This window comes from Choloepus didactylus, chromosome 18, assembly GCF_015220235.1.
Source record: "Choloepus didactylus isolate mChoDid1 chromosome 18, mChoDid1.pri, whole genome shotgun sequence".
NCBI lineage: Eukaryota > Metazoa > Chordata > Mammalia > Pilosa > Megalonychidae > Choloepus > Choloepus didactylus.
The window spans coordinates 23,617,941-23,634,005 of record NC_051324.1 but is presented as its reverse complement, the minus strand read 5'-3'; the positions used below and the strand labels follow the sequence as shown (position 1 = coordinate 23,634,005).

At 37.3% G+C, this 16,065-nt stretch overlaps 1 protein-coding gene across 3 annotated transcripts in view; it reads left to right on the top strand.

Annotated features, from left to right (window-relative positions):
• The window catches only part of SSH2 (slingshot protein phosphatase 2), a 312,067-nt gene that overhangs the window by 245,966 nt on the left and 50,036 nt on the right, over positions 1 to 16,065 (top strand). For all 3 annotated transcript variants that reach the window (XM_037808537.1, XM_037808535.1, XM_037808536.1), the window contains 2 exons: positions 4,275 to 4,339; positions 10,175 to 10,296. In XM_037808537.1, coding sequence (XP_037664465.1) covers positions 4,275 to 4,339; positions 10,175 to 10,296 — 187 coding nt within the window. The remainder of the gene's footprint in view (positions 1 to 4,274; positions 4,340 to 10,174; positions 10,297 to 16,065) is intronic.

Here is a 16,065-nt window from a genome sequence, read left to right as displayed (position 1 = left end):
CAACAAAAGAGAAAATAGATAAATGGGAACTCCTCAAGCTTAGAAGTTTCTGCACCTCAAAGGAATTTCTCAAAAAGGTAAAGAGGCAGCCAACTCAATGGGAAAAAATTTTTGGAAACCATGTATCTGACAAAAGACTGATATCTTGCATATACAAAGAAATCCTACAACTCAATGACAATAGTACAGACAGCCCAATTATAAAATGGGCAAAAGATATGAAAAGACAGTTCTCTGAAGAGGAAATACAAATGGCCAAGAAACACATGAAAAAATGTTCAGCTTCACTAGCTATTAGAGAGATGCAAATTAAGACCACAATGAGATACCATCTAACACCGATTAGAATGGCTGCCATTAAACAAACAGGAAACTACAAATGCTGGAGGGGATGTGGAGAAATTGGAACTCTTATTCATTGTTGGTGGGACTGTATAATGGTTCAGCCACTCTGGAAGTCAGTCTGGCAGTTCCTTAGAAAACTAGATATAGAGCTACCCTTCGATTCAGCGATTGCACTTCTCGGTATATACCCGGAAGATCGGAAAGCAGTGACACGAACAGATATCTGCACGCCAATGTTCATAGCAGCATTATTCATAATTGCCAAGAGATGGAAACAACCCAAATGTCCTTCAACAGATGAGTGGATAAATAAAATGTGGTATATACACACGATGGAATACTACGCGGCAGTAAGAAGGAACGATCTGGTGAAACATATGACAACATGGATGAACCTTGAAGACATAATGCTGAGCGAAATAAGCCAGGCACAAAAAGAGAAATATTATATGCTACCACTAATGTGAACTTTGAAAAATGTAAAACAAATGGTTTATAATGTAGAATGTAGGGGAACTAGCAGTAGAGAGCAATTAAGGAAGGGGGAACAATAATCCAAGAAGAACAGATAAGCTATTTAACGTTCTGGGGATGCCCAGAAATGACTATGGTCTGTTAATTTCTGATGGATGTAGTAGGAACAAGTTCACTGAAATGTTGCTATATTATGTAACTTTCTTGGGGTAAAGTAGGAACATGTTGGAAGTTAAGCAGTTATCTTAGGTTAGTTGTCTTTTTCTTACTCCCTTGCTATGGTCTCTTTGAAATGTTTTTTTTATTGTATGTTTGTTTTCTTTTTAACTTTTTTTTTCATACAGTTGATTTGAAAAAAGAAGGGAAAGTTAAAAAAAAAAAAAAAGAAAGAAAAAAGACAAACAAGGAAAAAAAAAAAAAAAAGATGTAGTGCCCCCTTGAGGAGCCTGTGGAGAATGCAGGGGTATTCACCTACCCCACCTCCATGGTTGCTAACATGACCACAGACATAGGGGACTGGTGGTTTGATGGGTTGAGCCCTCTACCATAAGTTTTACCCTTGGGAAGACGGTTGCTGCAAAGGAGAGGCTAGGCCTCCCTGTATTTGTGCCTAAGAGTCTCCTCCTGAATGCCTCTTTGTTGCTCAGATGTGGCCCTCTCTCTCTGGCTAAGCCAACTTGAAAGGTGAAATCACTGCCCTCCCCCCTACGTGGGATCAGACACCCAGGGAAGTGAATCTCCCTGGCAACGTGGAATATGACTCCCGGGGAGGAATGTAGACCCGGCATCGTGGGATGGAGAACATCTTCTTGACCAAAAGGGGGATGTGAAAGGAAATGAAATAAGCTTCAGTGGCAGAGAGATTCCAAAACGAGCCGAGAGATCACTCTGGTGGGCACTCTTACACACACTTTAGACAACCTTTTTTAGGTTCTAAAGAATTGGGGTAGCTGGTGGTGGATACCTGAAACTATTAAACTACAACCCAGAACCCATGAATCTCGAAGACAGTTGTATAAAAATGTAGCTTATGAGGGGTGACAGTGGGATTGGGAATGCCATAAGGACCAAACTCCACTTTGTCTAGTTTATGGATGGATGTGTAGAAAAGTAGGGGAAGCAAACAAACAGACAAAGGTACCTAGTGTTCTTTTTTACTTCAATTGCTCTTTTTCACTCTAATTATTATTCTTGTTATTTTTGTGTGTGTGCTAATGAAGGTGTCAGGGATTGATTTAGGTGATGAATGTACAACTATGTAATGGTACTGTAAACAATCGAAAGTACAATTTGTTTTGTATGACTGCGTGGTATGTGAATATATCTCAATAAAATGATGATTAAAAAAAAAAAAAGTGTAGGGGAGGGATTTTAATGGTACTGGTATGTTGCCTCTATTAGTCTTTGCAAAGAACTGTTTCCCAGTAGAAAATACCCAATTTGCTCATAGCTGTTAACAAAACTCAGTTCCCATACACCTGACTCACATAAGTCTTGCTCTAGGGTGGGGTCCTTCGCACTGTCTGGATTTCAAATAAGCCAGTTGGATCTTTGGACCAATAGTGCTTAGAGTAGGTTGGACTACTATCTACCTAGAAGTAGTTCTCCAGAAGCTCTGTATTCTGTAAATCCTTTGCTTAGGTTATTTCTCCTGATAGGACAGAAGGAAATTTAGTTTTTAAAAAGCTTAAAATGGTTAACTCAATTGCCTGCCCTTCTAACTAGTTGCTTTTCTTTGTTTATACCTAATGCTTTGTCTCCCCATAATGGTTTTTTTGTTTGTTTGTTCATTTTTTAAACAGGTTTAAGATATACTTTACCCACTTAAGATATACAATTGAATGATTTTTGTGTATTCACAGAACTGTGCAACCATCACAACAATCAATTTTGGAACATTTTCATCACCTCAGAAAGAAAGTCCATACCATTAGCAGTCACTCCCTATTTCCCCCACTCCTACCTACCCCACCCCCACACTAAGCAACCACTAATCTACTTTTTGTCTCTATAGATTTGCCTATTCTGGAAGTTTTGTATCAGTGACATTATTTACCTCGTCTTTTGAGACTGGCTTTTTTTACTTAGCATAATGATTTCAAGGTTGGTCCATGTTGTAGCATGTATCAATACTTCATTCTTTTTATGGCTGAATAATATGCCGTTGCATGGATATACCACATTTTATTCACCCATTCATCAGTTGGTGGACATTTTGGTTGTGCCCACCTTTTGGCTATTATGGATAATGCTGCTGTGAACATTAGTGTATAAGCTTTTGTGTTGACATATATTTTCATTTCTCTTAGGTATATGTATATACCCATACTAATTCTTTACACGTAAGACTTAGATTTTGCCTCTGGGTTTAAAATGCAGTATGAATCTGGCCTAATACAATGACTCTCCTTTTTAATATTTAAAGTTTAAAGATTCTGCAGCAATGGAATTAGTCAGAAACCAGCAGTGAAGTGGAGAAAAAGGCAACAAAACTGTTCTTTAAGTGAAGGAAAGAAACAACAAAGGAAAGACGTTCAGACTTGCTGACTTTGCAGACTGGGACACCTGTATGCCAACTTTTTTTTAGACTCTTAAAAAAGGGCTGAAGTCGGTAGGCAAGGTGAAATTTTTTTGTCCTCTGATTATAATTCCACATTATCTGATGATCTCCTGCCAATCAGAATCTCAGATTTCTTAGTGTAGAATATTGGCTATAAATGAATTTCAACTTAGTTTCATAGGCTATATAAGAACAAATGAGGATTCAAATAATGGTCATTTTAAAGCACACAATAAAGTGTTCAGAATATAAATCCCTTGTTATCTGCTGTATTTAACAAGTGCTCATAATTTAAGATCAGCCCCTACTGTGGAAATTGTTTTAAACTGTTGATATTATTCTAGGGGAAATCAAAAAATCTTCTTCGGTTAAGTGTAACTGCAGATTACAGTTACAGGTTTTATCAAACTAGGAATTGCAAAATGGTTAGTTTTTTGAATGTTAAGGAGAATTCTTCTAACACTCATACTTTAACTAGGATCAAAAGTAAAAATGGGTAAGTATGGTATACAAAGCCCCATTTTCAAGATGCCTTCAATGGGCCTGAGCACATAGCCAGTGCTTCCTCTGCCCATCAAATCACAGCATCACTTTCATCAACATCCTGCATCATAAAAAACTGAGATCAGTTTCAAGAGATCCTTCCATAAGACAAACACAGAACAAATTTTAATGCTATATAGGCTAAAAGTGAATGTATAAAGATGCTGTCTACCATTTTCCATTTCCATTTAAAAAGAAATCAATAATTATTAAGATACTCAGTTAATTGCTCTAAATAGAGTCCTTTAGTGAACCAAAACTTTCTTTTTTTTGGAAGTCATGAGGGTAGATGGAGTCTTCTCTATTGACATTAGAATGGAGAATAATTATCCATATTTTGTAAATTTACCAGGTGATCTCCAACAGCATCTCCAAGCAATGTTCATATTACTCCGCCCAGAAGACAACATCAGGCTGGTAAGTTGGTGGTGTCAGCATAAATCCTTCCTTCAGAAGACTGTGTGAGATAGTCAACATTAAACAATCATTTTTATGTCTCATTACATTTTTTTTAATTAGAGAAATTGTGGGTTTACAGAACAATCAGGCGTAAATCAATATATTTTTATGGCCTATGGTTCTGGGAACTATGTGGTATAGGAAAGAAGAAATCGTGTGTCCCTGTCATCTAAGAGCTTAGAATTCAACTGAGAATATGAGCTAATGTGAAGTAATGTGATAATTGGGTGGTTCAAGACTGTTGGTAAACACCATTTTGTAAATTAATGACCACAGGAACAATTCAAGTTTAGAAGAAAGGGAAAAAGAATGACATAGTAGGGAAGGTTTCATGTAGACAATGAGATTTGAGCTGTTTCTGGAAAGATGATGAGGGGAGAAAAGTAGTAGGATGACAATTTACATTTTTAACAAGTTCCCAGGAGTCACTTCAAGAACAACTCTTCACAAACCATGACAGTCATGCACACATACTGAATACCCAGTGGCTATTTGTTGATAGCTTCCCAAAACTGTGTGGTTTTGGTAACATTGAAGCTGAGATCTATCATTACTCACTTTACTTTTTCTCATTGATAGCCTTCTAGAGTTTGGATTGCACTTCTATAGGTTAAAATAATTTCACCCACAAGAGACTTGGGAGAGCATTAAGGAAGCAGATTGGAAGGCAGAGTTGGCAATTAAATCTTTTCCTTTAAAATGAAATAAGCTACAGTGGCAGAGAGATTCCAAAAGGAGCTGAGAGGTCACTCTGGTGGGCACTCTTACGCACAATATAGACAACATTTTTAGGTTCTAGTGAATTGGAGTAGCTAGTAGTAAATACCTGAAACTATCAAACTACAACCCAGAACCCATGAATCTTGAAGACGATTGTATAAAAATGTAGCTTATGAGGGGTGACAATGTGATTGAGAAAGCCATATGGACCACTCTCCCCTTTGTCTAGTTTATGGATGGATAAGTAAAAAAATGGGGGAGAGAAAAAAACAAAGAAACAAACAAGCAAAGGCACCCAGTTTTCTTTTTTACTTTAATTGCTCTTTTTCATTTTAATTATTATTCTTGTTATTTTTGTGTGTGTGGTAATGAAGGTGTCAGGGATTGATTTTGGTGATGAACGCACAACTATGTAATGGTGCTGTGAACAATCGAATGTACGCTTTGTTCTGTATGACTGCATGGTATGTGAATGTATCTCAGTAAAATGAATTAAAAAAAATCTTTTCCTTTTAAAATATGCAGCTTCAGCTGCTTTACACTTATAAAATATAAATTCAGAAAATGTAACTGATGCCTGTGAATTGAGTTCAGATGACAAGCCATTTTACAGTTGTTTTGAATTGTTACAAACACATAGCCATTATGCTTCAAATTATTGAATAATGAGTCATCTTCAAGAAAATCAGTGAATACATTGTATGACTTTGGACAAATTAGCACTTTTGTAACTGAAAGGAGCATTTGTTAGACTCAAAGCAAAGCCTTTTGTTTTGAGTTAAATTTGGAATGCTGAAACTCTCATCTTGGGGCTTGCACATAAGGTTAAAAGTTTGGTAGTCAACTGAAAGTCCTGCCTTTATTTTTTTTTTAACGTCCAACAACAAAGGCTTAACAATAAAACCCAACATTTTGCTTTAGCATTGAAAATAGAATGAAACCAAGGAAGCTCAGCATTCCATACACCTACAGTTTTCAAACATTAACTTTAGCACTTAGGAAAACATAGCTGTTAAGTGAAGAAAGTGGTTTATGGTGTTCTTTCTTGCACATTGTCAAAGACATCTAATAAAAAAGTAGACTGGGAAAATAAGAATTAACTTCAGTTAACGCTCTTAACCAGAGCTGAGGTGTGCTGATAAGGTACAAGGAAGCCTTTCTGAGTACTATGCAAGAGTCTATAAGAAAATGTGAAACTTGTTTTTTGTTTTGTTTTGTTTCAATCGATTGATTTTTTTTTCCAAAATGAAAATGGATTTATTTTTTCTAAATCCTTTTTTTTTTCTTAATCATACCATACAGAAAGAAGAAAGGAAAAATCACTCACTGTCCTACACATTGAGAAAACCATTCTTAAAAATTTGGCTCTTCATCTATTTTTGCATGTATATATGAGAGAGTATGTGTGCATGTGTGTCAGAGAGAGAGAGAAAGCATTGTTTTTTACAAAAATTAGATCAAAATTTAAATGCTATTTTATGACCTGCTTTTTTTTTTTTCATAATTTACCGTAGGTCAGTAAATAAATCATTTTTAATAGCTAACAGAATATAATTCATAGGTATGTTTTTTTTAATTTGAGAACTCCATGTAGACTCCCTCAAGCTCTAATCTTTTTCTTTTGAAGACACTGTTCTTTAGTTCATTAGTGTCACTTCTGAAGTCTGTTTAAATTTTAGGTATTGACTTTGCTTCATTGTTCTTTTAATATTTACATACTTTTGAAATCTTTCCCTCTGGTGGATTGGATGAGTTGCTTGTCTAGAAGTTAGACCTTTATAATGTGGCTTCCCTTAGGATAAACATTGCAGATAGGGGCATGATACAAGATTTCGGTGAAGAGAAATTAAAGGCAGAGCTGTAGTGCAAGGTTAAGGGGTATTTTCTGATATTAGAGGATGTTGAAGAGAGAAGGTATTACATCAGCTTGTGGTGTTTGTAAACAGCTCGTAATAAAGTTAAAGTTTAAATTAGCTACTGAGAGCAATTTCAACATCATTCTTTAATAGATGAACTTTGAAAATAGGTTGTGTCCTTGTCTCTCAGGAATAAGATAGAGATAGGAGAAGACTTTTCAGATCCACCTCAGACCTAGGATTGCTGGATCCAGTTCACCTGAAACTTGTAATAGGATTTTAAATTTAGGCAAGAAATGGACATTCTTGGAATAATTAACTCAGCTGCTATTTCTACCAAGTTGCAAAATCCAAAATATTGTTTTATTTGAACAATTAGAGTAGATTTCAGTAGTTCTCTCAATGAGAACTTTAGTTTGTTGATCGATTCATCTAAATCATTGTTTTGTTCCTTTCGTGATCTAGTCATTGTTCGTTCTTGAGACTGAGGAAACATTGGAATTGCTGCCAATTCCAGTATTGAGTATTAGATACAAACTGCCATTTTAAATTATGTTTCTCTGATTAGTTTGATGAAACAAATTAGATTAGATTTTGCTGATTCCTTCCCAAGCAGAGGAATATGAAACAAACCTCAAACCAGGATAGGTATAAAGTTTTCCTTTATGCTTATGGCTCTTAGAGTTTTATTTTAATTCCTTAACCTAGAATCTTGAAGCTTAAAAGGAGCCTTAAAGCCGCGGATCCATCCCCTGGCATTGTAGAATTTTTTCTTTAAAGATTTTATTTCACCCTTCTAATAAGAATTCAGGTATTGAATAATATAATGGTTCTTGATACTTTAATTAAAGCTCCATTTCCATTAAGTGAGAATTTAGTAATTACCATACGTACTATCTAGAAGCTTGTGATCAAACCCCAAGAACTCTTAAGTGCTGTCCTTACATGAGTGAATGAGATGCGCCCACTGCTCAAGCCTCAGTCAATGTGAGAAGACTAAGGCCTCTCCCATTAGGTTAGAGATCTTCTGTTATGACTCAGGTACGTAAGGGGGAGCCAAATGTTTCAAATGCTCTTGATATTATAAATAAACAAACACCTCACTTTTTAAAAGAGACAGCTAATGTTTGCACTGAGTATTACTTACAGATAAACTCTTGCTGCCCACCTGCTAATGCTGTATAGGTGATATTTTTGGAGGGTTGTATTCCTTTTTATCGGCTTTGACTTGGCTAATCAGTTGCCACTGGTTGCTGCTGAAGTTGTGGATAAATTATCAGAAGCACAATTCAGTTGTTCCCATGCCATTTGTATTTGAGCCTTGCCAGAAGACAAAAGAGCTTCTAACACATTCAGGAAACTGGACAGTTAGCACAGAGCTCACCAAGGCAAGCCCAAGTTTAAATTTGTAATAATATCTGGGATCTTGTTTATGAGAAATTCTAGCTTACCTGCATTGAGTTTTTGATTAAATTAATGTGTTGTGGGAATGTTTGTAGTTAAAAGAAAGAATCAGTGCTGCCTGGGCCCCATGACTCCGTGTCTGTCATATTCCTTCCTTGGTCTCAGCCCACTCGGGCTAGGTCTTAACATTTTAGTCCCTCTTCACTTCTAATATGTGGATTTGGTTTGAATCTCTCTGTTACTTCATGGAATGTAAGACCAGTGGTACAGCTCTGTATGTCATACATTTGGCATCAGGATGGTGGGTACTACACGCTTACTGTGTCAGCTCTCGTTAGGAACACGCTTTAATGTAGTCAGTTCTCTTGTTGTTTGTGCTTCTTGAACTTTTCCTTGGAGGATCAGAATAGAGACAAAAAGTCATGGGGAGTCTCACCTCTGCCTTGCTAAGTGGGTCAATGTTGCTGTAACTGTGGGTCTTTTTTTCTTTGCTTCGCCGCTTTGGAGTCATGACCGAGTTAAAGGGAAGGAGACTCCTTGAAGAGCAGCAGTAAAAGAATTCCAAATAGAAATCAAATTTCTGACGAATCTCTTAAGCCAGATGGCATTGAAACTGTGTTTCTCTTCTGAAATAAGGAATGGGGGTTATTTTATACAGAGGAAATTGTCTCCAGAACACAGTCTTCAGAGACTATTTTGGTTTTCTGTGTGTGTGTGTGTGTGTGTTTTAATTAACAGATAAACAGGAAAGTAGAACTTGACTATATACTCCCTGAGAGCAGGGACCATGTCTCTCCTCATCATCGAATCCTCAGCACTTGCACAGTGACTAGTACATAATAGATATATAGTAAACATTTGAAAGAATGTTGACTGGAAGGCCATTTTAGCTAATTTTAAGGTTTAGAAAGTATCTTTTTCGACTTGTTAAAAAAATTTCCAAACATACAAGAGTAGAGCATATATTATATCCTTACGAACCCATTAACCAACTTTAATAACTATCAGCATTTTGCCAGACTTCTTCATCTGTACCCTCCTTTTTTTCTTTTTATTGTTTGAGCATTTTTAACTACAACTGAGATATCATGTCATTTTATTCCAAATATTTAAGAAAGAGGCATAACCACAATGCCATTATCATACTGACAAACAATATTCCTTAATACCCTCTAACACCTTGCCCATATTCAAATTTTCTGAAGACCCTTTTAAAATATCATAAATAAAAACTCTTTGAAAAAAAGGAATATGAGAAGCTTCTGAAAAAAGCCGTTTTCTACGATTAGCATTGAAACCAAAGAAGAAAATTTTGTTGTGTACAATCTGCAAGGATTCAGTAGAGCACAGCCAATATTCTCCTTAGATGATGCTAATAGATTGTATCATGTCATAATTGTGGGAATGGGATCTAATCTGTGAGTTCAGTGTTCACATTCATGTACTCACATTCCCCCATGGGTCTTTAGTACATGCCCTGGTAATTGTTACTATTATAAAGTACGTTAGTGGTAAACATTACTGATCTTTTACTGTGTGCCAGGCACTGTGCTTAATCTCCATTATTTCATACAATGCTTACAATAACCCAGTGGGGTATGTATTTTTATGTCTCCTTCCAATTTATTAGAAGCTTTCTAAAGGTTATGTAGGTAACACGTGAACTGGGATTTGAATTTAGGTCTTGTAACACTTGATTATGCTGCTTCCCTGGCTAAGCTTATGATGCTGATCTTAGGATAGAATGATTTAAAATTGACCTTCTAAATTTCTTAAAATGTTCTCAATTTCTCTATTGTCTGTTAACCTCTAGGCTGTGAGACTGGAAAGTACTTACCAGAATCGAACACGCTATATGGTAGTGGTTTCAACTAATGGTAGACAAGACACTGAAGAAAGTATTGTTCTTGGAATGGATTTCTCCTCTAATGACAGGTATGGTATCACAAAGAGGGCCATGGGAAAACTCCTTTTTAAATAACCTGTACTGTTTGCCTTTTCTTGTTGTTAAACCATTTCAAGCTTACAAAACTGTTCCAAAAAATAATACAAACCTCACACAGAGAACTCCAGTATACCTCCTCCCACCAATACCCAGATCCACCAGCTTTAATATTTTGCTACCTTTGCCGCATCATTCTATCTATCTGTGTCTGTCTGTCTTCTGAACATTTGCGAGCAGGTCACACGGATCGTACTCCTTAAACACATAATACTTCCATGTACATTTCCTAACAGCAAATATATTCACTTATGTTATCACCTTATATGCAGGTACCAAGTTCAAGAAGTTTAAACATTGATACAAAATTTACATTCTACAGTCCAGTTTTTCCTTATGCCCCAATAATGTCCTTCTGAGCCTTTCCTTCCATTCTTAGAGCACATCCAGGATCATGTGTTACATTCGTCATCATTGCTTTAGTTTCTGTTTCTTTTTTTTCTTTTTAGTTGTAGAAACATATATGCAACATAAATCTTCCCATTACAGCCCTCCCAAGTATACCATTCACTGGGATTAATTACATTCACCATGTTGCGGTACCCTCACCACCATTCATTATTAGAACTTTCCTTCCACCCCAAAAAGATATTCTACACCCATTCTGCATTAACTCCCCATAACTCCTACCTCCCCTTGTAACCTGCACTCCACCTTCTGTCTGTTAGTTTGCATATTCTCTGATGTTTTCTTTGTGGTTACCATGGGGCTTAAATTTAACATCCTAAATCTGTAGCAGTCCTGTTTATTTTGATACCAACTTAACTTAAATAGCATGTTTCTATACCCCTCCATCCCCTCACCTTTATGTAGTTCACAAATTACATATTTATATATTATAAATTCAGAACCATTAATTTATCATTACATTTTCTACATTTGTCTTTTAGATCCTGTAGGAAGTAAAAAAAGTGGAGTTACAAATCAAAAATACAGTATAACCTGTTTTTATATTTACCCATGTCATTATCATTACAGATCTTTATTTCTTTATAAGGCTTCGGTCAATTGTCTGTGTCTTTTCCTTTCAACCTGCAGAACTCCTTTTAGCATTTCTTGTAGGGCTAGTCTAGTGGTGACAAAGTCCCTCAGCTTTTGTGTATGTGGGACTATCTTAATCCTTCCCTCATTTCTTTGTGTTGTTTTTTTGTTTGTTTTTTAGCCTGTTATGCAGTGCTTTTTTTTTTTAATCTTCATTTTATTGAGATATATTCACATACCATGCAGTCATACAAAACAAATCGTACATTCAGTTGTTCACAGTACCATTACATAGTTGTACATTCATCACCTAAATCAATCCCTGACACCTTCATTAGCACACACACAAAAATAACAAGAATAATAATTAAAGTGAAAAAGAGCAATTGAAGTAAAAAAGAACACTGGGTACCTTTGTCTGTTTGTTTCCTTCCCCAGTTTTTCTACTCATCCACCCACAAACTAGACTAAGTGGAGTGCGGTCCCCATGGCCCCCCCAACCCCACTGCCACCCCCCACAAGCCACACCCCCACACAACTGTCCTCAAGACTCATGGGCCCCGGGCCGCAGCCCGACAGCCCCAGGCATCCACCACCAGCCACCCCAACTCCCCAGAACCCAAAAAGGGCCGTCCAAAGTGCGCGCAAGAGTGCCCACCAGAGTGACCCCCCCGGCCCGCCCCGGAATCTCCCCGCCACTGAAGCCCACCTCACCTCCCTTCACATCCCTCCCCGGGAGTCACACTCCACGCTGCCAGGGAGATCCACCCCCCCGGGCGCCCGACCCCACGCAGGGGCGAGGGCAGCGATTCCACCCCCAAGCCGGCCCAGCCAGAGAGAGAGGGCCACACCCGAGCAACAAAGAGGCACCCGGGAGGAGGCCCCCAGGCACAGTTATAGGGAGGCCCAGCCTCTCCTCCACAGCAACCGCCCCCCCAAGGGCAAAACCCATGGCAGAGGGCCCAACCCACCAAACCACCAGTCCCCCATGTCCGCGGTCATGTTATATGCAGTGCTTTTTATTATTGGTCAACACAAAGTAACAACACAACAGTTTTTGGTTAATATAAATCAGTGACAGATAAATCCAACAATCTGGGGAACTGGTTTAGCTTTTCTTTGACAGAAAACTATCATGAGCTCTTTGAGTATATGAACTACGCATACATCAGGCCTGGAACATAACAGTGGGTACTCATGCTTGTGAAAGCCTATTGTTAGACTTTGATTTCCACACTCAGGCACAATGAGGAAAATTATAATTACTTATAAAATTTTGGCATTGTATCTTTGTGCAACTCTGTTGGAATCACGGTAAAAAATTTCAATGGCAACAAATTGATGATGGTCAAAATTATAGTTGGCATATTATATTTTACAAATACTGCATCCAAGCTTCCAAGTATCTTCAAGCCCTTTATGTGGGGCATTTTATGTATTACATTTTAGAAACCTCTGTTATTCTTGAAAGACAGTTTTGCCAGATATAGACTACTTCTTGGGTGAAAGATTTTTTGCTTACGGCATTTGCCTTCATGGTTTCTGAGTGTCCCTCGTACATGACATGTTGCTTCTCTCTTGTGGCTTTCAGAATTCTGTCTTTATCTTTGGCATTTGGCAGTTTGATTAGTATGCTGTGGCATGGATCTATTTGGATTTATCCTGTTGGAGTTCGTTGAGAATTTTGGATGTGTCTGATTGCCTCTGGAGTTATCAGAAAACCTCTTGTGCAGTTCTACTCTTAAAGTTCAGTGCATAAAACCAGGGAACACAAAACTTAGATATACAGTCTTGAAAGATGAGCATATTTAGCTAATGTCTTTGGTCATGTGTTCCTAACTTTCCACTATTCCTTACTTTCCTTTCATTATTAGGTAGTAATAATATAAAGCAAATTATTTAAATTTATATTTCTGGGGAAAATAACTACCTTTTATTGGCTACCTTTATTTTAATCAGCAATAAGTCACTTCAGTGATTCCAGGCACACCCCCTTTGTGATAGTGTAGCTGTGTTCTGGATTCAAAGAGATCCCACTTTAACTCCAATGTCATCTATTTGTTGATTTCCTTAAATCTTGCATTTACCAAGTCTTATTCCTCCTTTTCTTCTTTTTTCTGTGTTAAAAAAGGGGGGTAGAAAATGGTTCCTTAAACTCAAAACAGAGCCTTTTATAATCATGTGTCTTTGGCTTTAGCAGCACTTTACATCCTATGATTTAAGCTATCACGCATCACACAGAATCTGGCTTTTTGTGTCCTTAAGGTTTGTTGCTTTCCTTTTCTCAGCTTCCCACTTTTTATGAAAAAACCTTGGGAAGACTGTGGAATGTGGCTGCTAAGCAAATCTTTGCTCTCTAGATAATAAGCCTCAGGAAATCCTGCCAGATGTCTCAAAGCGCTGACTTCCTGGGTTTGGGCTAGAATGGAACTGTAGAGTAGCTAGGGGTGTAACCCAGGTCTATGGGGAATTTAGCCATAAAGAGAGAAGGGGACTGGAAGTGATTTTGATTGTCTTCATGTTGGGAAAAAAAATCACATTGTCATTAGCAAGTTTCCCAAACTAGTATTTACCTAAGCTTGTACATAGCTGTCAACCTGAAAATGACTCGTGGATTTACAAGGCCACATCACAGGTATACCACTTACAACCTTTAATTACATGCTCGAAGTCACCCAGGTTTGTGAACCACATTTAGGATGCCTTCTGAATCATTTTAACCTTGGTGTTGCCTAAGCAACAGACTATTCAGTAAGCATCTACCTTGTCTGCATTCATCCTAGGATTTTAGGGTTTCTGATTAGGGTTTTTATCTCTCTTGATCTGTGCTTTCTGGTGTGATAGCCACTAATAACATGTGGCCATTTAAATAAAGTTAAATAAAAGTAAACATGCCACATTTTAAGTACTCCAGAAGCCATATATGGTTACCTTATTGAACAGTACATATATAGGGTATTTCCATCATTGCAGAAGGGTCAGTTGGGCAGCACCGTTCTAGATCATAATTTCCTTTGTTCAGTTCTCCCTTATTCCAGCCTTGGAAACCTTATAAAATAAGAATTGGGGCTGCATGGGAACTTCACTTGAGTCTCTCCCCTAGAGGCAGAAAGTAATAACTGCAGATTCTCCTGACCCAGAGTATGGGCAATCAGGTATCTAATCTTCTCTAAGAAATCATAGAGAATGTTTATTAATATGGGTTCCCAGTAATTTATCTTCAGCGAACCGCTTAGTCTACATTCTGTAATAAGTCCTGCCTAAATCATATCTGCCAAGGGCTACTAACAAAAAAATAATAAATTTAATTTATGGAAAACAAAATGTGACGTAAAAAGCTAGAATCGAGTTTTCATTCTGTTTGGTAAGCTTGATGTTACAAAATTCCCATACATCCTCTGCTTGAATGAGCTCCTTGGACAGTAAGAGAAAAGTTACCCACTTCAGAATACTGATTCTCAGTAATCTAGTATCATTTCTGTTTCAATTTCTGTCAAAGGAATTTGTATCATTTTTTGTGAGACTATAAAAACTTAACAATATTAAACCAAAGTGAAAGTCAAGATTGTTTGACATGTTCTTCCCAAGTAGTTGTTGAGATATGTTGCAGCCAATTCATTTAATCTATTAACAAGTTTTTGACAATTGTGTTTTATTTTTAAATGTACAATATAACCTTGGTTTCCAAATTTCATTGGATATATTTCAAGTTATAAAGTAATAGAGCTCTGTGGTTTTGTTTTTAATTTCTCTTCATAACCCTAATACCTTTGGGGCATTGTCTGGCACATGGTAGACGCTCAATAAGTTGAGTATTTATTAAAATAAGTGCTATAATTTAGTAGAGAAAATGTCATGAGAATCAAGGTAACCTGGATAAAAATGCCAAGTGTGCCTGATTCAGGCCTCCTTTACCTTTTGTGTGAAAGTGCTGTTTCTTAATATTTAAAAGCATCGTGACCTTAATACAAGCTGAAAAAGTGATGTTGGTTCCTACATGTTATTGTCATTTGCCTGAAGTTTAACCAGCCTTTGGTCACCAGCTCATAGATCACACTCTTTTGGAGCTTCTGGATCTTTTTCTATAGTTACTTAATTTCTAGATTTGTCACTGAGTTAGCAACTGCTCATATTTGTAACCCAAATTATACTTGTGCCTAGAAACTCTGCTAAACACTCAATGAAAAAAAAAACCCTATTCTGTAAATAACCCCACTGCTCCTTGGGAAATCCTTTTCAAAAAGGTTTTTTTCTATGCTCTCCTCATTTAGTCAACAAAAATAGTGTTGGAGCTGTCTTACTAGTTCCTGGACTCTAGCATCATAGCTGTGCCTCTGTGTGCAGGGCACAGAGATCCAATGTGGATAAGCTGTTGCAATCTTGATTTGACTCTTCCGAGCTCTGGAAGCACTAGTGGGGTGTTGAATAACCTAGGCCAGCAAAAGCAATGAAAAGCATTAGACACAGCCCAACTAGGGACTGGTCTTCTCAGCACTGCAGGGACTCCAACAGTTAATGCTTGGTGTTCCTCACATTGTTTTAAAAGTATTTGCATAATGCTTCCTCCTCCCCCATCACTTTCAGATGTATTGGACCACCCACTACAGATTCCTGTTCAACATTTGTTTTACATGATCGTACATTCACATAAATGGTTTCACTTTAAATATATTACATCTTTATAGTTACCCTATGAGGGTTGATTTTGTTATCTGCATTTA